A 20,342-nucleotide genomic window follows, 5' to 3' on the forward strand; every position below is an offset into this window, starting at 1 on the left:
TAGTGCCTATGGGACAATAAGCCAAGTTTAGAATGGCACAGCTATTTCTAAAATAACTTCATATTATAGAAAATGAGCTGGAATATCGTGAACTTAAACAAAATGAAATAATTTTCAAGCTCAGCAAGGTCAAAAAAATGAGTGTTGTGGAATGATGATACTGAAGTTTTAGCCTAACAACTAGTAATTGATGGTGCAAAATATTTCTGAGTAAAATTTTCTATTTTTTTCAAAAGTAGGACTTTTCAAGTCTAGCTTGCCATAGATCTCAAAGCCTTGTAGCTAACAATAAAGTCATAACAATAGCTATTCAGGAATTCTTTAGAAAGCTCATCTATCATCAAGCTGCTTTATTTACCTTTACCACAAACTCAACAATAGACTGAATTGACAGTGACCCATGCTAAAAGGTTATTCAAAAAGAATTAAGAGATCCTGAGTTTGATAGACAGCAAAGATTGTTTGCACTCTCTTTAGCCAGAACCTTCTCACATCCACAAACTTATATATGACAGTCAAAATCTAGTAGACATATCAAAATAAATGAGGGTATGAGACACAGCTCAATCTCAAATGTATCCTACTTTGTACACAAGGGTAACAACACTATCAAAGTTGTTCAACATAAGATTGGCTTTAAAGTTTACGTCAATTTGTAATAGTTATTAAATGAACAAGAAAGCTTATACACTGACTACCATAATCAAATGAAATGTATCTACCAATTCAAAATCATTCAAAGAATGCATAAACCAGAAAGCCAAGAGGCCTAGTGATTCCTTGCCACATTTACAGTAAATTAAAACACTTACAGTACTATGAGCACAGATAGTGCTTTACTTAATCAGAGCTGGATCCACATATCAAGTGTAATGTCCATCAAAGGTTTACTTTTAGAGCTGATATTGTCAGCTCGGGTGACATTTGAGCATAGTATTGAGGAAGAGCCACATACTGTTTATAAATTCATCCAAACTATTTTTGTGACTTATATAATGTGAATAAGATTTTCATCCTTTGACCTCTGCTGACCTCAAATAAGCTGTGACCTCCACATAAAACAATAGGGCTTTTGTACTTACTAAGGTGGATCCACATGCAAGGTATGAACTTCATCCAATCTTCAAATTTGGAGTAAAAGTGTTTATAAGGTTTTCAGCCTTTTACATCTGATCTGTTGAAATCAAGGACATTTGACTTCCACAGAAAACAATAAGGTTGTTTTAGTCATAAGTATAAACAACATCCAAAGTTTTCAAATAGTACAGGTCTGTGTTGACCTCTTATGACCTTTGACATTCACTAAAAGTATCGATTTCTTGTACTCACTAAGGTGGATCAACATACCAAATATGGCATTCATGAAACCTGTACTTCTGGAGTTACAGAGTTCACAAGGTTTTTCAGACTTTTACCTCTGTTGACATCAAATAACCTTTGACTTCCATAGTAAAGGGTTCTTGTACTCACTAAGGTGTATCCACATGCAATGTATGAAGTTCACACAAAGTTTATTTTTTGAGTTAGAGTGCTTAAAGGAATTGTCTGGTGGAAGATTATGATACATTGTCCTTGTAGTTATTATTTTTCTCTTTCTAACCATGTAAAAATTGTCTCAATTCGACGTTTTCTTCTTGTAGAAATCTGGTTTTCAAATTCACCAGTTTCTCACCAAAAGTACCGTTTGTTCGAACGCATCAATATGGTGACTGACGTAGTGCAGGCAAATAGGCAAAACAGGCGACTTGAAGATAGCACTCCCATTTCCGCAACAAATACACTCTCACGTTTGTACACGCACAGGTGACCGCCTATTACATTATAACGTACCTATCGCGAACGTTACAACCTACCATGCCCAGTTGGTATATGTATAGCGTTGCACATAATATACTCTGACACTCAAACCATAGTTCCTAAACTGTTCTTCGAAACCGCTGAAATAAAATTCATGGATCAAATTAACAGTAAAAGGAAACTTGAAAAGTATTCGAAAGTACACCGAAAGATGAAACTTGGCAGAATCGATGTCAGAGCAGAATGTAGCACCGAGAAGCTTAGGCTTCGCAGAACTGTCCGATTGTAAAAAGTTAGAGTAGCCTACACGCGAGCATTGTTCGCATTGGAGCTGGATAGCGCGATGTATAAACAACGAAGAGTCTGCTGTTAAAACTTACCTTGTGTTACACAAAGACCACGTACCACCGATCTACTACATATATGGCCGCTTAAGGAGTTTTTTAAATCATAACTAATTTATAAGAAATTTCACCGAAAATTAAGGAAGAAATTTATTGGAATCGATGTCAGAGCAGAATGTAGCACGGAGAAGCTTAGGCTTCGCAGAACTGTCCGATTTTAAATGTTAGAGTAGCTAATATGCGAACATTCTTCGCGTTGGAGCTGGATAGCGCGATGTATAAACAACGAAGAGTCTGCTGTTAAAATTTATCTTGTGTTACACAAAGACCACGTACCACCGATCTACTACATATACGGCCGCTAAAGGAGTTTTTTAAATCATAACTAATTTATAAGAAATTTCACCGAAAATTAAGGAAGAAATTTATCGGAATCGATGTCAGAGCAGAATGTAGCACGGAGAAGCTTAGGCTTCGCAGAACTGTCCGATTTTAAACATTAGAGTAGCCTATATGCGAACATTCTTTGCGTTGGAGCTGGATAGCGCGATGTATAAACAACGAAGAGTCTGCTGTTAAAATTTATCTTGTGTTACACAAAGACCACGTACCACCGATCTACTACATATATGGAGTATGGCTTAAGGAGTTTTTGAAAACATATCTAATTTCTAAGAAATTTCACTGAAAATTAAGGAAGAAATTTATCTGTATACAAACGCGGTTTTTGTTGTGATTACCATATAGGTACTGTACGGAGTGTGGGTTACGTCGCAATCTGCATTAGCATAGCTGACGTCACGTTCTGTACTGTTCAAATCATATTTGAAATGTCTATCCTTAACGATTAAAAAATTGTTTCTCTGTCAAACGCAACATTAGCGTTCTCATACTTTGACAACATGTTTGGAAAATTATTTATCATTTTTTAAGGTAACTTCTTTGGGCCACCAGACAATCCTTTTAAAGGTTTTCAGACTTTGTACATCAAATGACCTTTGACTTCTGTGCAAAAGCATAGGGCTCTTGCAGTCACTAAGGTGGATACACATAGCAAGTATGGAATTCATCCACACTTTGGTTTGGGGTTTCAGTGTTTAAAAGCTATACCAATTGTTTTCTATTGTTTGACAACTGGTGACAGGAATTTCTTTTGTTCCATGTCCTGACTTGTGAGGCCCAGACATGTGCACACACACACATATACCCACACAAACACACTTCATCAGTTTATCACGATCGCAGAGATTCCTTTTGCCTACGGTAAGGAATCAAAACTGTTGTAATTGATTGAATTCAGTATAGTATTCCTAAAATTATGTGTGTGTTAGATGCCTTGGATTGTAAACATGATATTAATTTGAAACAACAAAATACAAGGTGGTTTAAAGTCTCAATACGTGTTAGCTGATGAATTTTGGAAAACAAACTTCCGAAGCAGATTCATGTTTCTTGTTCTATATGCACTCTGACCAGGTGGTTTTAATGGAGAAAAGCTGTCGCAATCGAAAGAAAGAAATTTATTTTCTGTTGCCCTAATGGCGCGAATGATTTACCATAAAATCACTGTGACCGCCCATATCAGCATGTTCATTACACAAATGTAACCTATAAACTGGTATCATCCACTTTTTTACTCAATTTCACGGAGGAAACATCTGAAAGCACCTGTTTATTCCTTTGCAATGGAAGGAAATGACACAATTTTGCAAGCTACATCGTTAAGACCGAAAGAAACTTACTATTCAAGAGAATGCACCTAACACAGGCTAGGCACGAAAGTGAAAGTAAGCCTACTGTAGGCCTAAAGGTCTTAACCAAAACAGAGATATTAGATTGGCCATGATCTGTTGGGCTGGCCTGGCAAATTTTGATTAAAGTTTGTAGAATGTGGATCCACTGTAATGAGTATATGAAGCCTGTCATTTTCTGTAAAGGTCAAAGGTCAACAGAGGTTCACAGATGTTTAATTTTGAAAGCCTCCTTAACACAATAACTTAAAAAAGCAAAGACTGGATGAACATCATTCTTAGCATATGGATCCAACTTAGTGAGTAAAAACACCTACTTGTTTTTTGTAGAGGTGTTTAGGTTACACAGCTGTAACTAACCCAAAACATATCTTCAAATCTTAACCTTTATAAATTAGGGGAAACTTGAAGAAGCTTTTTTGATGTGGGAAAAGAATACCCAGCCAGCTATGATCTAAAGCAGACAACCCTATGATGGAAAGATGAATAGTAATCATCCCAGGGGAGAGTGTACAGGTGCTCTGATTGATGGCTAAAATTTCATTCTTGCTTGCCTGACTGCCACAATTAGATATTATATCAGTCACAGTCTAACCATTGAGCTCTGTTTATAGTTCCAATGTCTAAAAAAGCCCTGGCTGTTTTCAGCTTCTCTGGAATCTTCCACAAACTTGAATACCTTATGTTGACTACTACACTTGCTTATCTTATGGTTCTGGTTATGGTGGCATCTGCAAATAACATATTTGTATGACATTAAAAGACATAGGAAAACACCATCTATTATTCAATTTAGTCACTAAATTAACCATACAATAGTTTGTAATACAGCGGAGATGGTGTTTTCTGTTTTGTTTTTTTGTAAGGGAAATGTTGCAGTCCATGTGATTATTCATCAAGTGCATAAAGCACTGGGTAAAAACATTTCTACAGACTTTGTAATCTAGAGCAGTGGAAGGTAATTGAAATAGTTTGGTCACTTCAGTATTTAGCATTATCTGCAATTAAATAGAGGTACTTACTGTAGATGCAATATGTGCTTGAGTGACTTCGTTTTCTACCTAGTAAAGTATACAATAAAACTGTTGACTGTTATTTGCAATGTGGATCAGATCCAGACCTGAAGTCAAGATTTTTGAAGAAATAGATGATGAAAGGCAATTGTGACAAAGTTGGAGAACCAAAACGCCTACACACTGAAGTTCTCTCAATATCACAGATTTCTGTGTATGTACATGCACTGTATCAACAGGCATTGCCAGGCAATAAAGACTACTTTGTCAACCTTAACCAGAAGGCCAGTGGCGGAGCTAGGGGTATTGGTCAGGGGGGGTTAGAATGGTCTGTAGGGGCGCTTTCGACACTATCTAAGTGGAGGTTGGCGCAGAGCGTACAGAAATTTTTTGAGTTAAGATACTCCCTTGATCGGCGGAAACAACCCTTTCCAGGCCTTGATAATTTGCAGATAATGTGACAAATGCCAATAGGTAGATGAGGTCGCAATAAAAAAGTCAATAATCGTGAATAAGTAAAAAGTGGTAAAAAGCTGAAAAGGGTGCCAGCAGTCCATTTGAGTCTGTCAGGGGGGCATCCGCCCCCCCCCCCCGACTGTATGGACGCTCCGCCACTGCAGAAGGCTTTGTGATTCCTTGCCATAAAATTTCCAATTAACTACCTGACTAATGATGACCAATGTTAGTAAAAGTAGAACGATAGTGACAGAAAAAAAATCTCTCATTTTCATATATAATGTAGTTTATATGTTACCAAGCAACATATTTTTTTAATTTTCCAAATAGCACACCGGAAAGTTATATAAAAGGGAATTAAAACATCGTTTTTTCGCCTCCGTAATTTAGGAATTTGCAAACACTGCAAAGACCTTGAACAGCCCTCAGGTCAATGAATGACGTCACTGTGATGATCTTTTCTGTTGTGAACTGTTCAGTACGGAGCTGTGCGTGCATTTCGTGTCAGCATAACTGTTATTTTCCGGCGTAATGTTCAAGACATAAATAGATAATGAATATCATAGTGTTTCTTGATTTCTTCACCATGTGTTTACAAGTTTTTTTTACGAAATTTGCGGCTATTTCGCAACGATTTCCCAATATCTGAAGAGGTAACTCGCAAGCTGACCCAAAGTAACGTAAATCTCAAGATCACGTTTTTGGCGGGTTTTATATTCAGAGTGATGTATGAATGTGCTCACTTACCAGTCAAACTGGCACAATAACAATAGTGATGATAGTCTCAAACGTAGATTAGTATAACATCCGAAAGAAAATCCAAAGTTCTAAACAAAGCAGATTCGCTTGTATGCACTAGGCCTACTGTAAAACATAAACGTTCCTTGTTCCGTGCGTCATTAAATCCAACAGAAAGGTTTCACTGAGCTTGAAATACAACCGCATTTGAACTCAATTGAGTTGTTAGTCTAGCTCGAACAATTTTCTCACTACATGCGATGCGTTTATTCATGCATGCCTCGTGGTTTGGGCTTCAGGAGGAATCGTTTTCTAGCCCAACTTCACGTAGGTCCGCAAACGGTACTTTCACACTGTGCAAACATAAGTGACAGTGTGCGCTACCGTAAGTAATACTTACACGATGTTTTGTTTCGCTCAAGCATACACACATTTCCTATTCGTATTACATGTTTGGAGGGTATGAACACATCTCTGCCCATAAAACTCTGCCTAAGCGACGTCCATGCCCCAATTGAAATTTGCACGTGGATTCTCTCCTCACATAGTCATTAGGTTGCTCACGTCTGACATGTCTTCCAGTTCCAACACTTACTGTTGCATTTATCGGGATATATATAAATAATGCGGCATAAAAGCATCAATCTTTCAAACTTTTATTACTTTAGTGACCTTGCCACACGCAAATTTCAATTGGGCCCGAGAATCATCTTCTGTGAAGTGGGCAGAATAAACTTTCACATTCTTGCCATGAGAAACTCTTGGTGCGATGAAGTCTTTCCTGGTTCTCCTCACAAATCGTATCCAGAGTTTCCGATATCTCTCACTACTTTTTCCGCTTGGAAAATTGAAAAAACTTATTGTAGAGTCCACATTCGTTCTGTTGCATCCCCCTACAATGCAATTTCTTGGATTTTGCTAGTGGTTTACGTTGTTTGTCGAGTCCAATATAGAGTAGGTTGCAACTAAACTTACACACTAAGTGCACACTGCTGAAGTACACTACGCCAAGCTCACGTTGTTATCATCATAATGACGTCACATGTCACTGTAGATCACGTGATCATCATATCGCTTTTCGCGAAAAGCCCCATTTTTGTTTAAAAAATCAACAAGTTTAGGAATTTTTTTTATGCCTTTCCCAACATCGGATTGACTTGAATTTTCACATGTGTAAAATGGAAACCAACTAGAATACTCTTGAATAAAATCGTATTTTTTCGTCGATGGTGAAAAATCACTATCGTTCATCTTTAAGTTTGTCAGAAGTTTCCAAATCCCAAGACCCTTACATGTTAAAATACCCACTTGTAAGCATCAAACAATATAGTCACTGCTAAGGATTTAACAACATACAATTTTTATGCCAAAATGTTTCAATATCCAGAAAGAACAGTCTTTGTATGTGGAATACAGTCAATTAGATGGTCTACCAACACATGGACAGTTTCCTTTACCTAATTGTACTAACAAGATTGTTAACAATCAATGGTATACCCTGCTTTCATCGCAGGATAATGCATGAACAGGGGTTCATTGCAAGTGTTGCACAAGGCGATATGCTACCATGTAATGCTATGCAAACGTAGGTCTGTTATATGTTTCTTAGCAAGCCAAGCGCAGTACCATTTGCTACAACTTTCAAATGAAATAAACAATAATGAAATACCTATATTGTACCTAGATTTTCCTTTTAGAAACCCCAAAGGCAAAATTATGATCTCCACAAACCCATTCCCAGCATCCTAGATAAAACTGCACTATGTCTAGACCTGTCAATGGTCTGTTTCCTCCAGTAGAAAAAAGGTGGGCGCATTCAACATCTTCTGAATCAACAAATTTGGTAATTCAGAGACCAAGAAACTGACAATTAAGCAACTCCTTTGGGATGCTGACAATCACCTCAATGGCTGAGCATTGCCTTTGCTGTGCAGAGAACAATTTTATGCATCAGTGGTGAAAACCTTGCCTAGTAGTATCTCAATTTTAGCTGTGGCTGAAGCTTGGAAAATCAGTATTTGACCTCCAAAATACTTTCAACCATGAAGTTATGTGATTGAAGGACACTTTACTTTATTTAAAACACAAAGTGAACCTTTCTCAGCAGGTTGAAGTTTAAATTAAAATAAAGTATTGCAAAATCATACTAGGACAATCCCACATGCATCTACAGTAGCTACCCAACTTAATTTGTTAGTTGTCCTTAACTATTTTCACCTGCCTGATAAAAAGCTTTCTGAAAAAAACACTGAGGCACTCAGTAATTGACATAATAACATTTGCTCTCGCTAGTGTTAGTTCGGTTACAATAGCTGTAGAAAAATATGATTTTAAGAATTAGTTTTCATATTCATAACTGTCATATATATATTCTGGTTCTTATGAAATAACTCTGTAACTACCTTAATTCTGATCTTACACAGACAGGATCTAAACCCCTCAATACTCATCTCTGGAATGTCCTTTTTTTTTATCATTTACAGTCAATGCAACCAGCTGCCATTTCGCACTATGTATGAGCTACCTATGCTGTGCATGCTTATGAGTGCGTACCAACTGTTTGTGGTAGCAGTAAGCAGTTCCCTGCCACGATATCATACAGTTTCGACTTGGTCAACAAATTACGTCATATGTTTTCTACTTTTCCTAACCGAGGCAATTTAGCTGATTTTTGCGTTTTGAGTTTTGCTGCTTGATAGGAGGTAAATGGATGGAATTTTGAAAAAAGAGGTCATTCAATGTTTTGTTTGATGTCTTATTTACCAATCTGTGTTTTTTCACCTAAATCCCAATCTTAACTTTCTTGTAACAGACTGTTGAAGAAGGTATTATTTTTGCTAGTTTGAGATTTCTCAAAACACTAAGCAGAACAGTTACATGTTTGCACTCCTCTGCGCTTCCCGCAGTGACGTCACAAAAACTATTACATAATAGTACTTGTTACCAATTTCTACCCCTTTGGTGATGGAAAATGGATGCAGAGTTGGATTTATCTATCCAATTTGTTAAGTTTTACATTATTGAAAGTCAACTCTATATGTCTCTTGACCTTTAAATGTTAAGTTCTTCCATACCGCCCTCGTTCCCCTTTGCAAAACATTTCATACAGTAGTTTTGATTCAACCTTGGCTTATTTTATCCTATAAATCTGGACTGGTACTGTATATACATCTGCGGAGAGAACATTCTGACAGGTTTTAGTGTGAAGCATCTTATTGACCAGCTGCCGCTTGAAAACATCAGTTATGACTAATTATTGAGGTAGGTACATAATCTGCTTATATTTGGCATGCTTTGTATTCATTATTATTACCTTAAGGCTCATGTCATATTTGTCTAATGACTGTGATATTTTGCAATAAAAATTTGAAAGTAGAACCATCACTAATGTGGTTGCTCAAGTGATGTTGCATGTATCATATTTCAAACACCATGAAAGAAACCATTCCATGATGGGAAGTTTTAAAGGTAAAATATCACCATTAATGTGTTCATACTATTCTCTGCATCTTTTCATTTCTCTTAGATTCTTTTCAAAAATTGTGTTTCGCTCGGACCTCTTTCTCTTTCCTTTTGTTTCTGCTATTTCCTCTTTTGGTAAAATCAAGTTCACATAAACTCAATTGTAACAAGAAAATGTTGGAACAGTATTTCAAGGCTAGATAGAATAATGTACTATTGGAACAAACCAATACAGAATACTTAGTAAAAGGTGCCTGGGGATTAGCAGGTCTTTCAATTACACATGAACAAGAAGAAAAATCTCTTAAGATAAATTATTCTGATAGAACCTGCTGATCAGGCCTGCTGAACAGATAATCTTCTTTATCAAACAAGACTAGTGTGTTTTTGTCCCTTCTCCTGTGGGTTCTTTGAGACTGCCTTCCTGGAGATACCAGTCCTATTGAAGGCAATCACCAACTGATTGAGGACAGGACAAAGGCCAGAAGGAAAATATTTGGGGTGATTTGAAAAGGAATCAGTAGAGAATATTGACTGAATCATGAATACTTAATATCCTTACTTAAGAGAGGCCAAGCCCTATCTACAGGGTGATCTGCTTAGTATTGATTGCAGGCATCCTAATGGCTCCACTATTAACACTGCATAACCTACAACTAAAGTGCCAATGTAAACTGTGCAGGTGGGTATATGGTCCAAATAACAATACTATATTACTGGTGGGAACATGCATAATTAATGAGAATGTTCTGAAGGTGTTGGAACCCTGTTGATCACAGTTTACACAGAAGACATTTAAACAAGGACAACACAATTGTATGGAATGTGAAAAGGGCAAACTTATTTCAAAATGCCTATGTTTTACATTACATGGTTGAGCGATTGTTGAACAGTGCCGATGACAACGACGTAAGTTTAGACAACGACGGAAGTTTAGACAACTGAAGTTTAGACATCACCATGAGTTTGAGCAACAGCATGGTAAAACAGCAGCAAAAACTTTAGTTTAGACAACAACAAATTAAGTTTAGACAACAAATTAAGTTTGCCCTTTTCGCATTCCATGCAATTGAACCAGTATACCAGCACTGTTCACTTCTTTGGGATTTGTTGTTACTCTTTTGTACTAAATACCAAAAAAACAAGTCTTCCTGAAGGTCATTTTAATTTTATCATGACAGTCACTGTAACATACAAATAGCCTTTGGCAAAACCTGCACACAACACATGCCATCAATGTGACTGAGCCACAGACAAAACTAATAGCACTCAATAATACTCGCTCCAGTAGCTCAGTAGCTACTGTACGTACAGTAGCTACTGTACGTACAGTAGAGTATTTCAGAAAACTGCATGAGCTGTGTAAGAGACATTAATATTTAACAAATTTGAGCCTCAGAAACATCAAAGTATGGTCATCTTTATCACTATTTGGTATCCTATCATGATTAACAGAGTTTTGATGCATGCTGCCTGGTGTGAAGCCAACAAAATATCCTCAATGTTTTACAGCAATTATAGTACAATGGTTAGAATTTTGATAACATTGTAGTATTATTAGCCCAGTTATAATATCACACAGCAAACTCTACATCCTTCTTTCACAAATTTAATTTACTGCAAAACTTGGAATCAGCAAGACAAAGAACATTGAAACCATTTGTAATCTCATGTTTTGAAGAAATGTTTGAATGTTGGTAATTAGTCTGCTGGTAATTTACATATCTTGGACTTGGTGTCAACTTAAGACAAGGTAAGGAAAATTGCATTTAGGGACCAATCTACATTTTATTTTGTATCTATTTCATCACAAGAGACAGTGTTTCATCATAATTTTAGCACATGGTGTCTAAAACATTCCAGTTTGGTGGTAAAATTTGAGAGTTACAGCCAAACAGCACCCAATGATCCTATAAATTACAAGATCGCTACCTTTCGAAGTTGGTAATCATAGTAACCATTCTACCAATGTGCAGAAAATCCTAGAGTGCAGAAATTATCCTCTTGAACACAAAGTGGCAAATCTGTACATCTAAGGATTGGAATATCTCAAACGTGTCCATCACTTTCTCAGAGCAAAGACTATGGCAAAACTGTGGATGACCAAACCTTTTTTGCACAAGTTTTCATTTCCAAATTCATTTCTTGGTCACATTTAGTTCTTCTAGATACAGAGTTTGGGAATTCATGTTTTGTGACATCACCAGAACAATGAAAGTCTTTAATGGAATGGAACTTTAAGAAATTTTTGCTTGAGTATACAATGTTTGCAACATTTCAGTACTCGTCCTGTGTCTGTTGAAATGGTACAGCATGTCTAATTATTGCAAAAGGGTCATGGCTAATGAGTCCCCAACAGACAGCCTCCTGTGCCTAATGGTTCTTTGCAAGTCACTGGGTTTAATTGCATTGCTAGAATACCTGCTACCGACCAGATATGATTTATTAGCTGGCATTTGTGTAGAGATTGCATATGTTTTCTTTTTCAAAGGCTTCAGACCTTCCTATAAATCAAGACAAAGGCCGATACCTCCATTGAATTTCAAAGAGGACTTGAAAGGGAAACCAGGCAGATTTGAGAAAGTAGAAATACTACTGATTTCTATCTGTTCATTAACACAACCCTTGGTTGGTCCATAATTACACATCAGACATCACCATTTAATAATGTTCGACAGATAATCGGTTAGATAATCTGGGAAGGTAAAGGTATTGCAAGTCCCTCATTGCAAGATTGTACTAATGCTCTTCGATATACTATCCAGTTTTGGCAGTTAACATCATACAGTATACCCATGATAAGCTTTTCATAGCATTGGAGAATTCACAGGTTAATTGTAGCTTTAATTGTGGAGTTATCATGTTTGAAAGATTTACTGGCTTTGACATCTGTTGACCTCATCTGAAATTTGGCATCTAACAATTTCAGTTGGGTTCTTGCACTCACCAATTTGGATCTACATACTAAGTATAAAGTTAAAAAATGAGGTACTTCTTGAGTTATTATGTTTACAAGATTTTCAAACTTTGACTCAAATATTGACCGCAAATGACCTTTGACCTCCACCAATTTCAATAGGATTCTTCTACTCAATATGGGACATACAACATGCCAAGCATGAGATTCATCACAGCTTCTCTTCTTGAGATTTCATGTTTACAATGTTTCTACAGTTTGACCTCTAGGCTCTTTGGACCTACTGTAGTATAGCTTTGATACCACCCAAAAACAATAGCAGTCGAGAACGTATTATGTTACATGTACATTCCAAGTTTGAAGTCCATCAAACTTTGTAATATTGAGGTATCATGTTGAGTTGTTGACGAGGTTTTCAGTTGGACCTCTGGTGGCCTAGTATGAAGTTTGATCCCATCCATAAACAATATCAGCTGAGAACTCACTATGTTATATGTAATATATGTAATATTGAGTATCATGTTTACAAGGTTTTTGCAGTTTGGCCTCTGGTGACCTAGTATGACCTCTGATTCCGCCGAAAACAACAACAACCGAGAACGCAATATGGTGCATCAACATACAAAGTTTGAAATCCATCCACCTTTCTTAATATTGAATTATTGTGTTTACAAGGTTTTCAAAGTTTGAAGTCCATCCACCTTTCTTAATATTGAATTATTGTGTTTACAAGGTTTTCACAGTTTGACATCTGGTGATCTAGCCCTTGATCTCAGCCATACACAATAGCAGCCAATAACTCAACATGCACCAACATTCGAAACTGGACGTCCATCCACTGTTAGAATATTGAGTTATCGTATTTACAAGCCATGGGGTCACATACACACACACACACACACACACATGCATGTATACACATGGCATCATGACCCCAGTGATTCCTTTTGCTTTCAGCAAGGAATAAAAAATGTTTGTGTGTGCTTAGAAAACTTGTGTCCGGGCTGCAGTTTGCCATTAAAGCCTGCACTTTAAAATTCTATTCAAACAAACAATACTTAGTTATAAACTTATAATGATCCCTGATGGAAGCTTACATAGCATGATAGGTGCACACAAAATCAAATGATAAAACGTAAAAAGTGGAAACTATCATTGTAAACTAAAGTAGTTACCATATACGTAGGCCTGGACAGAATACAATGTACACTACTATACAGTTTGACTCTCTTACTAAAGCATCTGTTAAAATGTTATGCACATGCAATGAATGTTTAAACTTCATGTGTCTTAACAGAAAATGTTGGCAGAAAAATGTTGAATAAAAAAATCCAAGCTACAATTGCTGCATTGGCAATATAAAGGATTAACATGTATGTTGTACAGAAAATTATAACTGAACCATGTGGTACAAGTGTCAGCAAAGAAATCATGGCAGTATAAATGCACATTATGCAGAAAAATCAAACATATTGGGAGATAAAAAATCATTTTCAGTATCAGAGATGTAAGCTCCCCATAAGATTGATATTGTCCAGGCCTCGACATATCTTTTAAAAATACTTGTCATTTGGCGACCGTGACTAAATATCTTCTCGCAAAACGCAAACTTCACTCACCACTATGATTGCTGCTCAAGTCTCCATAGTACAGATCTACAACATCAATACTTTCTGTAAACTAACATTAGGCAGATACATGGTGCTATGTAATTGCACATTGGAAAATTTCTGTGCAGTATGAAATTTAAACTTTTTCAACCAAAAGTAAGTGATAAACAAAGTAAAACATGTTGTAGAATCATTAATAAGCAGTTAGGCTTACTATATAGTGTTTTAAACAATCCAAAGGACATCAGAACTATAATTAGGGCTCCTCTAGTACTAGGCATCTAATATGTAGTAGCTAGGAGTATACAGTAACTCATTGCAATTTTGAGAGGCTACTTGATTAGCGCTGCTTTGCACATTTTATCAATTATTTATCTTGTCTTGTAGCTGCAGAAAGGTGCGCGAAAAATTTCACTATTACTCCATTACATTGACAAAATCAATACGATCTTTTTACACAATTTTAATCTATGGTTGACAAAGCATATTTTTCACTCACAGCTGGTGTTGAGTGAAAATCTGAAAATCCTTTGCAAAAACACATGGCAGAGCTCTATAACAGCAAACATGTCTCAAAATCCATTAAACTGTTTTATATTTTTCAATTATGACAGATGGCATGTAGAAAATGCCTCAAGAAATCATTTATGGGTTTGCCCATAAAGTATATTGGTATTCAGACACAAAAAAAAATGTCTTCATGATTTTGTGTAAACGAACCTTATATTATACACCCGTCGTTAGTGTATGGCACAGTGCAGCCTAACTAACTCTGCAGTTTCATACTTTGTCTGCGGAAATGTTTTACCAAAATGACATATAATCGTGAATTGTGGATTTGATTTTCTGCATATCAACTCCAAAGGGGTCTTGTGTCAATAACTTATGAGTTTTAATATCGCAAAAATGGAATAAAGTGGTCACCTTGTTCAAGGTTTGTTTATTGTAGTAATTTAATGTTCATATTTTAACTTCAGATGGGCATTTCCACATGTTTATTGTTAGTAGTCTACTTGGGCCACTAGAACGATACTCTACTGTTTAGGGGTGCCTGCGCATTACCAAGCTGTCATGACATGGATGTTCAATAAACTTTTTTAATTGGTTGAGAAATTAATACATAAACAATACATAGGAATGCCTTTAAAACACATTGTGTACTTCATAAGCTCCAACAGTTCCCTGAAATAAATTGTTATATTAGATTTTAAATTATGATGTTTTCGCTGTATGCTTATAAATGCTCCATGAAGTTTGTGAACAATCCCTGCACATGAAATATTCTCGTACATAATGCATGTGCAGATAGTGAACTATTTTACACAGTTAATTTGAGATTGGTCATTGACAAAAATCAGTTTACAACGAAAACTTGCTTAGTTGCTTCCAGTTCACCAAGGAACTGCTTTTATCATTCTGTGAAATGTTTGTAACGATTGCCTTTGCTAATATTGGGGTTTGACTAGACCACAAGTCACTCGCCAAAATGTCGAGCATAGTGCATTTTCTATTCGCCAAAGCTAAACTTCTACTCACCAATGGCGAGTTGGGGACTGTATTTGTCTTGAGGCCTGACATTGTCGAAATTCATAACATATAATAAATATTACTTATAGTCACAGCAACAATACAATGATGGCATTGTTTCACCTGCACTTGTCAAAATTTGTGACAACAAGGCCAAAGTTACACATTTGTTTGAAAACTGGAAAGTGAAAACAATAACATTAGGCTTTGTTCATTGTGAGTTCTATGTACATAGGCTAGTCTGGCTAGAGAACGGTTGAGCTTCATAACTGTGCCCAAGATTTTGCAAATGGCATAAAATGATGAAATCGGCGCCAAATACTCCTTAAAATCCCTAAACATGTTTGGCGACAGTCCTCAGTAGTACAGTATTTTGTGATTAGGTAAACATTGTTACGCCAATTGTCACAGGAACTAATTATAGTTAATCGGTATAACCGATTATCATATAATCGATCGAACACTACTACACACAAAAGAACATCAAACGATAAACCTATACTAATTAATCTGCTTTCTTTGTAAAGCGCCTTGAGCAGTGACTTTTGTCTACTGATTTGGCGCTATATAAGTCTCATTTATTATTATTATTATTACTACTAATATAGGCCTACAACAGCAAAATGACTGCCAAATTCCTAAACAGAGGTTGGTGGCAGTTTTTTCTCATATATTGTTATATAGAGTTATGTACGTTTCATAGTGCTAAGTTGTACTGCTGTGCCGTTTGCACGTTTAAACGTGTAAACGAACGAAACATCGTTTAAACGTTTAATAAAACCTTATGAACGTTTAAACGAAACTATGATATCAACTGAAAATTAAATTATTGGCAAAAATCGTGTATCCATTCCCGTGTTTATTTTGTCTACTACGCGAAATAACAACACAACTTACGAACGTAATCCTACTTTTGTCCCCCCCCCATGTATCCGGCGATATGAATGGCTTAAACTTGAACGCTGTATTCTTTTGTGAAAACTTCCTGATTCGCGGCACAAGTGTACTTTATATCGAGCCGACAGCGGCGGCACAGATAATCCAGTCAATGCATGTTCGATCGAAATGATTACAATCCCTGTCCATCACGTTGAACTCTCCGACCAGACAATACTGGGTTGAATACTCGACTTGGTAATAGTTGTTCAAATACATGATCAAAGGAAATGTATCGATTGGAGATCGTAAAAAAACTCTGAAAATCAGTAGAGAAATTACCAATTGTGTACGAAAAGTAAGTTGGTACACCTTTCAAATTTTATGAAAGATCCAGCAAAACACTTTCGAAAAATTCACGCGAAACTGGCAAATCGTGCTAAATGCAACCAATGTCATGTATACAAGGCTCTAGTACACCCATTTATGAATAAACCGTAAGACCACATCTGGTGTTAAGCGGGGGAAAAGGAAAGTATTTTCTAGAATTTCCAAAAATACGGAAAAAATAATGTCCGTCCATAGTTAAGTGTATAGCAAATAGCCTAACCAACTCGTCTGTTACGGATCTCACGTAACTACAAAAACACAACCAATTGTATTTTGCGAACTTGACGTTTTCTACAAGAACATGGAAATAATGTTAAGCATTAGTTAATCATGCCGTGTGGCCTAAAACATATTTTATTACAAGGTTTACTTTCATAAAAATGACCATAGCTTGATATCTTGTGCTGCGTGTATTAACTGTGCCTCGTGTATCATGGGGAATACTCCACGAAACGTTTCTTGGAAACGTGCCAAAAATGTTAACAAGCAACAGGGGATGAGCACGCAGTTTGTACCTGGGAAAATTCTGAGCACATATGCAGTATCCTACCGTAGTATTTAAGTTAGGTTAAACCGTACTGCAGTTGTAAACTGATGTACGTTAAGTGCGCGCTATTCATTGTTAGGCATTCTAGAAACGGGGCTTTGCCGAACGTTTTTTGTTTCATAATATCGGAGGTTCTGTAAGTTAAACTTTTTAAAGATTGTAAAACAGATTAAATCTCTTTTCATTTTATAACATAATACAGCTACTCTAACTTGTCATTTAAAATTTTCATCAGCTTCGTGACAATTTAAATTAAAAAAGTTGTCAGTATTTTGCATCCTCAACTGCGAATTTTTTTATCGCCAGACACGCAAAAACTTCCTTTTCCTTTTCCGGGGTCTTCGCCCCACCAGGGCCCTAGGGCGGTCCCCTGGACCCCACGCCTTTATGCTCGGCGTTTTCTCGCGATTTTCGCGAACGTTTAAACGTTTAAACGAACGAAAAATCGGCCGTTTAAACGTTTAGGTCTTTAAACGAAAACTCACAGCCCTACTAAGTTGCTGAATTTTTTTAAAGAGGCCTTGGGCCCACTTCACCCGGACCAAGGGATATCCCCTTGGAACCCCATTTGGGGATAACCCCACAGACCTCCACCCCTCTCCCCTTTTGTCTACTGATTTGGCGCTATATAAGTCTCATTTATTATTATTATTACTACCTGTACTAGCATGGACACTTCGAAGTTCGGACACCTAAGATTTAATCACCCCAAAACTATAACTTCCTTTTAGAGACAAATATGTAAGTACTTGCTAGCACACAGGTTATTTTGGAGAGAAAATAACTGTAGCTTTGTAGTTTTTCGTGAAATTGGCTTTTGCTGTAGGTTATCAGGGTGAAATCGTGCATTTCTTATGGGTGTCCGAACTTCGCTGTGCTCCAAACTTCACAATTTACTGACTATACTAATATAGGCCTACAACAGCTAAATGACTGCCAAATTCCTAAATGGAGATTAGATATTTGTTTTATAGAGTTATCAACGTTTCATAGTGCTAAGCTGCTGAAATTTTCTAAAGAGGACTTCGGGCCCACTTCACCCGGACCAAGGGATATCCCCTTGGAACCCCATTTGGGGATAACCCCATAGACCTCCCCCTCCCCCACCCCCACCCCCAGACTTCCCCAACTTTGCTGGCGCAAACACTGAGATAGACTGAAAGTTTGAGGTCTAGCTTACACTTGGTCTACTCAGTCAAAATCAATATAGGCCTAGGCCTCCTAGGCCTAGGTAGTAAACTACTACTAAGCTAGTAGGCCTTCAGTAGCAGGATAGGTAACAAATGAGCACAGCAACGTGAATAATCAATATCTTTGCAGTCAAATTCCTGATGAAATATACTTATCCTACCATCAAACAAACTGAACATCTAAGCTAGGGCTAGAAGTATACTAGTATATAAGTACATATCCTGAAAGTTTGATCGAACTTCATCCAGAGGAAAACAAAAATACAACACATTTAATGTCTGATTTTTAATATGAACTGGAACCTTTATACTGCTAACTGGCAGTGAAGGGACTAGGCCTAGTTAAATTAAAAATATGTTCAATGTCACAAAAACAACAAACTGGCATGTAGGCCTAGGCTATTTCCTAGGTCCCTAGGCCTAAGGCACTTCAACTTCAAATCAGTTTTGCTAGCATCAGGCTTAAAACTTTCACGTCAGACAAAAATCAGAAACCACGTTCAATATCCGTCCAAACAACAAAATAATTCCTACTTAGCAGTTTTTTGTGGATGTTTATTTAGTTTGTACCCTCCAGCCTCCTGTAACTTAGGCTAAGCAGCCTAGGCCCTAACTGTTAGGCCTTATTTATGCTTTCTTGCAGGCATCCAATGCCTAACATTGAGCAGATTCAACTTGATTCACTATAGCCTAAACCACAGTGACTTGGCTACTGCATTCGCCTTCAGATAGGCTAGTATAATTACTGTTGGTGGTATGCTAGGCCTATACGCCTACTTATTACTTGGTAACTCGGACTCAATGCCAAAGTGCCTGTAGCCCCAGTAACAACAGTATGTTTAATATCATATTACTTCTTAGGCTAGTTACTAACATTTGTGTACATATAGAAGCGTACATACCAACAGTTTAACTTCTTAACGTTTTCTAAGTCCGAGGATCGTGCCTTTGCGAGCACCATTCCTTCTGTAAGTTTCACTGATTTCCCACGCAGGGATTCTCTTTCGACCTCCATTTCAGCCGGCATGGAATTGATTAACTGTGTTGCTTCTTTCATTGAGTTCAACTTATTAATGATAAACTCGAGAAAGATTTTTTGCTAATAAATCGTGATAACCGGTCGCACTACTACTCTGCCTCCGCAGAAGTTGCTAACTTTGAAAGTCTGGTCTCAACTCTCAAGTACTAGTTTGCTCAGACACTAACGTAACTTTACGTCGTGCAATCACAATGTAAACAGGGAACAGTTTAAAACGAAGTAACGTTACGTTACGAGACGATATAACGGCATCACTGCACTGTGTCGACTTGTAACATAAAGTTTGGGGGCGTGCTTCAAGAAAACAGAGAGTACACATACTTACACACTTACGCCCATACGTAATTCCGACCTTCCTTAACGGTTTGGAACCTCTGGACATAAAATCAGCGTCCACAGCCTAGTGGTTAGGGTGTCCGTATGCAAAGCGGGAGGCCCGGGTTTCACTGTTCTAGGTTTTCCAACTCACTACGATTTCAATTATATATTTATATTCATTTGATTTTGTCTTTTATCTCCATTTCATTTAACAAAATCTGTTCAAAGTATCTCTTTCGAGATCCGGCTTTAGGAATCACAAATGATTTCGAGTTGGTTAGCATCATGTTCGATCTCTAGAGTAAGGCAAAATATGTCACCAAAAGCAGAACTAGTATTGTTCGATACAGGTGACAAACGCCTACAG

At 37.1% G+C, this 20,342-nt stretch overlaps 1 protein-coding gene across 2 annotated transcripts in view; it reads right to left on the reverse strand.

Moving 5' to 3' along the window:
• LOC139966055 (cilia- and flagella-associated protein 410-like) overlaps positions 1 to 19,871 on the reverse strand; it is a 207,265-nt gene extending 187,394 nt beyond the window's left edge. For both annotated transcript variants that reach the window (XM_071968702.1, XM_071968703.1), the window contains exon 1: positions 19,521 to 19,871. In XM_071968702.1, the coding sequence (XP_071824803.1) occupies positions 19,521 to 19,675 (155 nt within the window). In that variant the 5' untranslated portion in view covers positions 19,676 to 19,871. The remainder of the gene's footprint in view (positions 1 to 19,520) is intronic.
• Positions 19,872 to 20,342: the final 471 nt, after the last annotated feature.

This window comes from Apostichopus japonicus, chromosome 4, assembly GCF_037975245.1.
Source record: "Apostichopus japonicus isolate 1M-3 chromosome 4, ASM3797524v1, whole genome shotgun sequence".
Taxonomy (NCBI): domain Eukaryota; kingdom Metazoa; phylum Echinodermata; class Holothuroidea; order Aspidochirotida; family Stichopodidae; genus Apostichopus; species Apostichopus japonicus.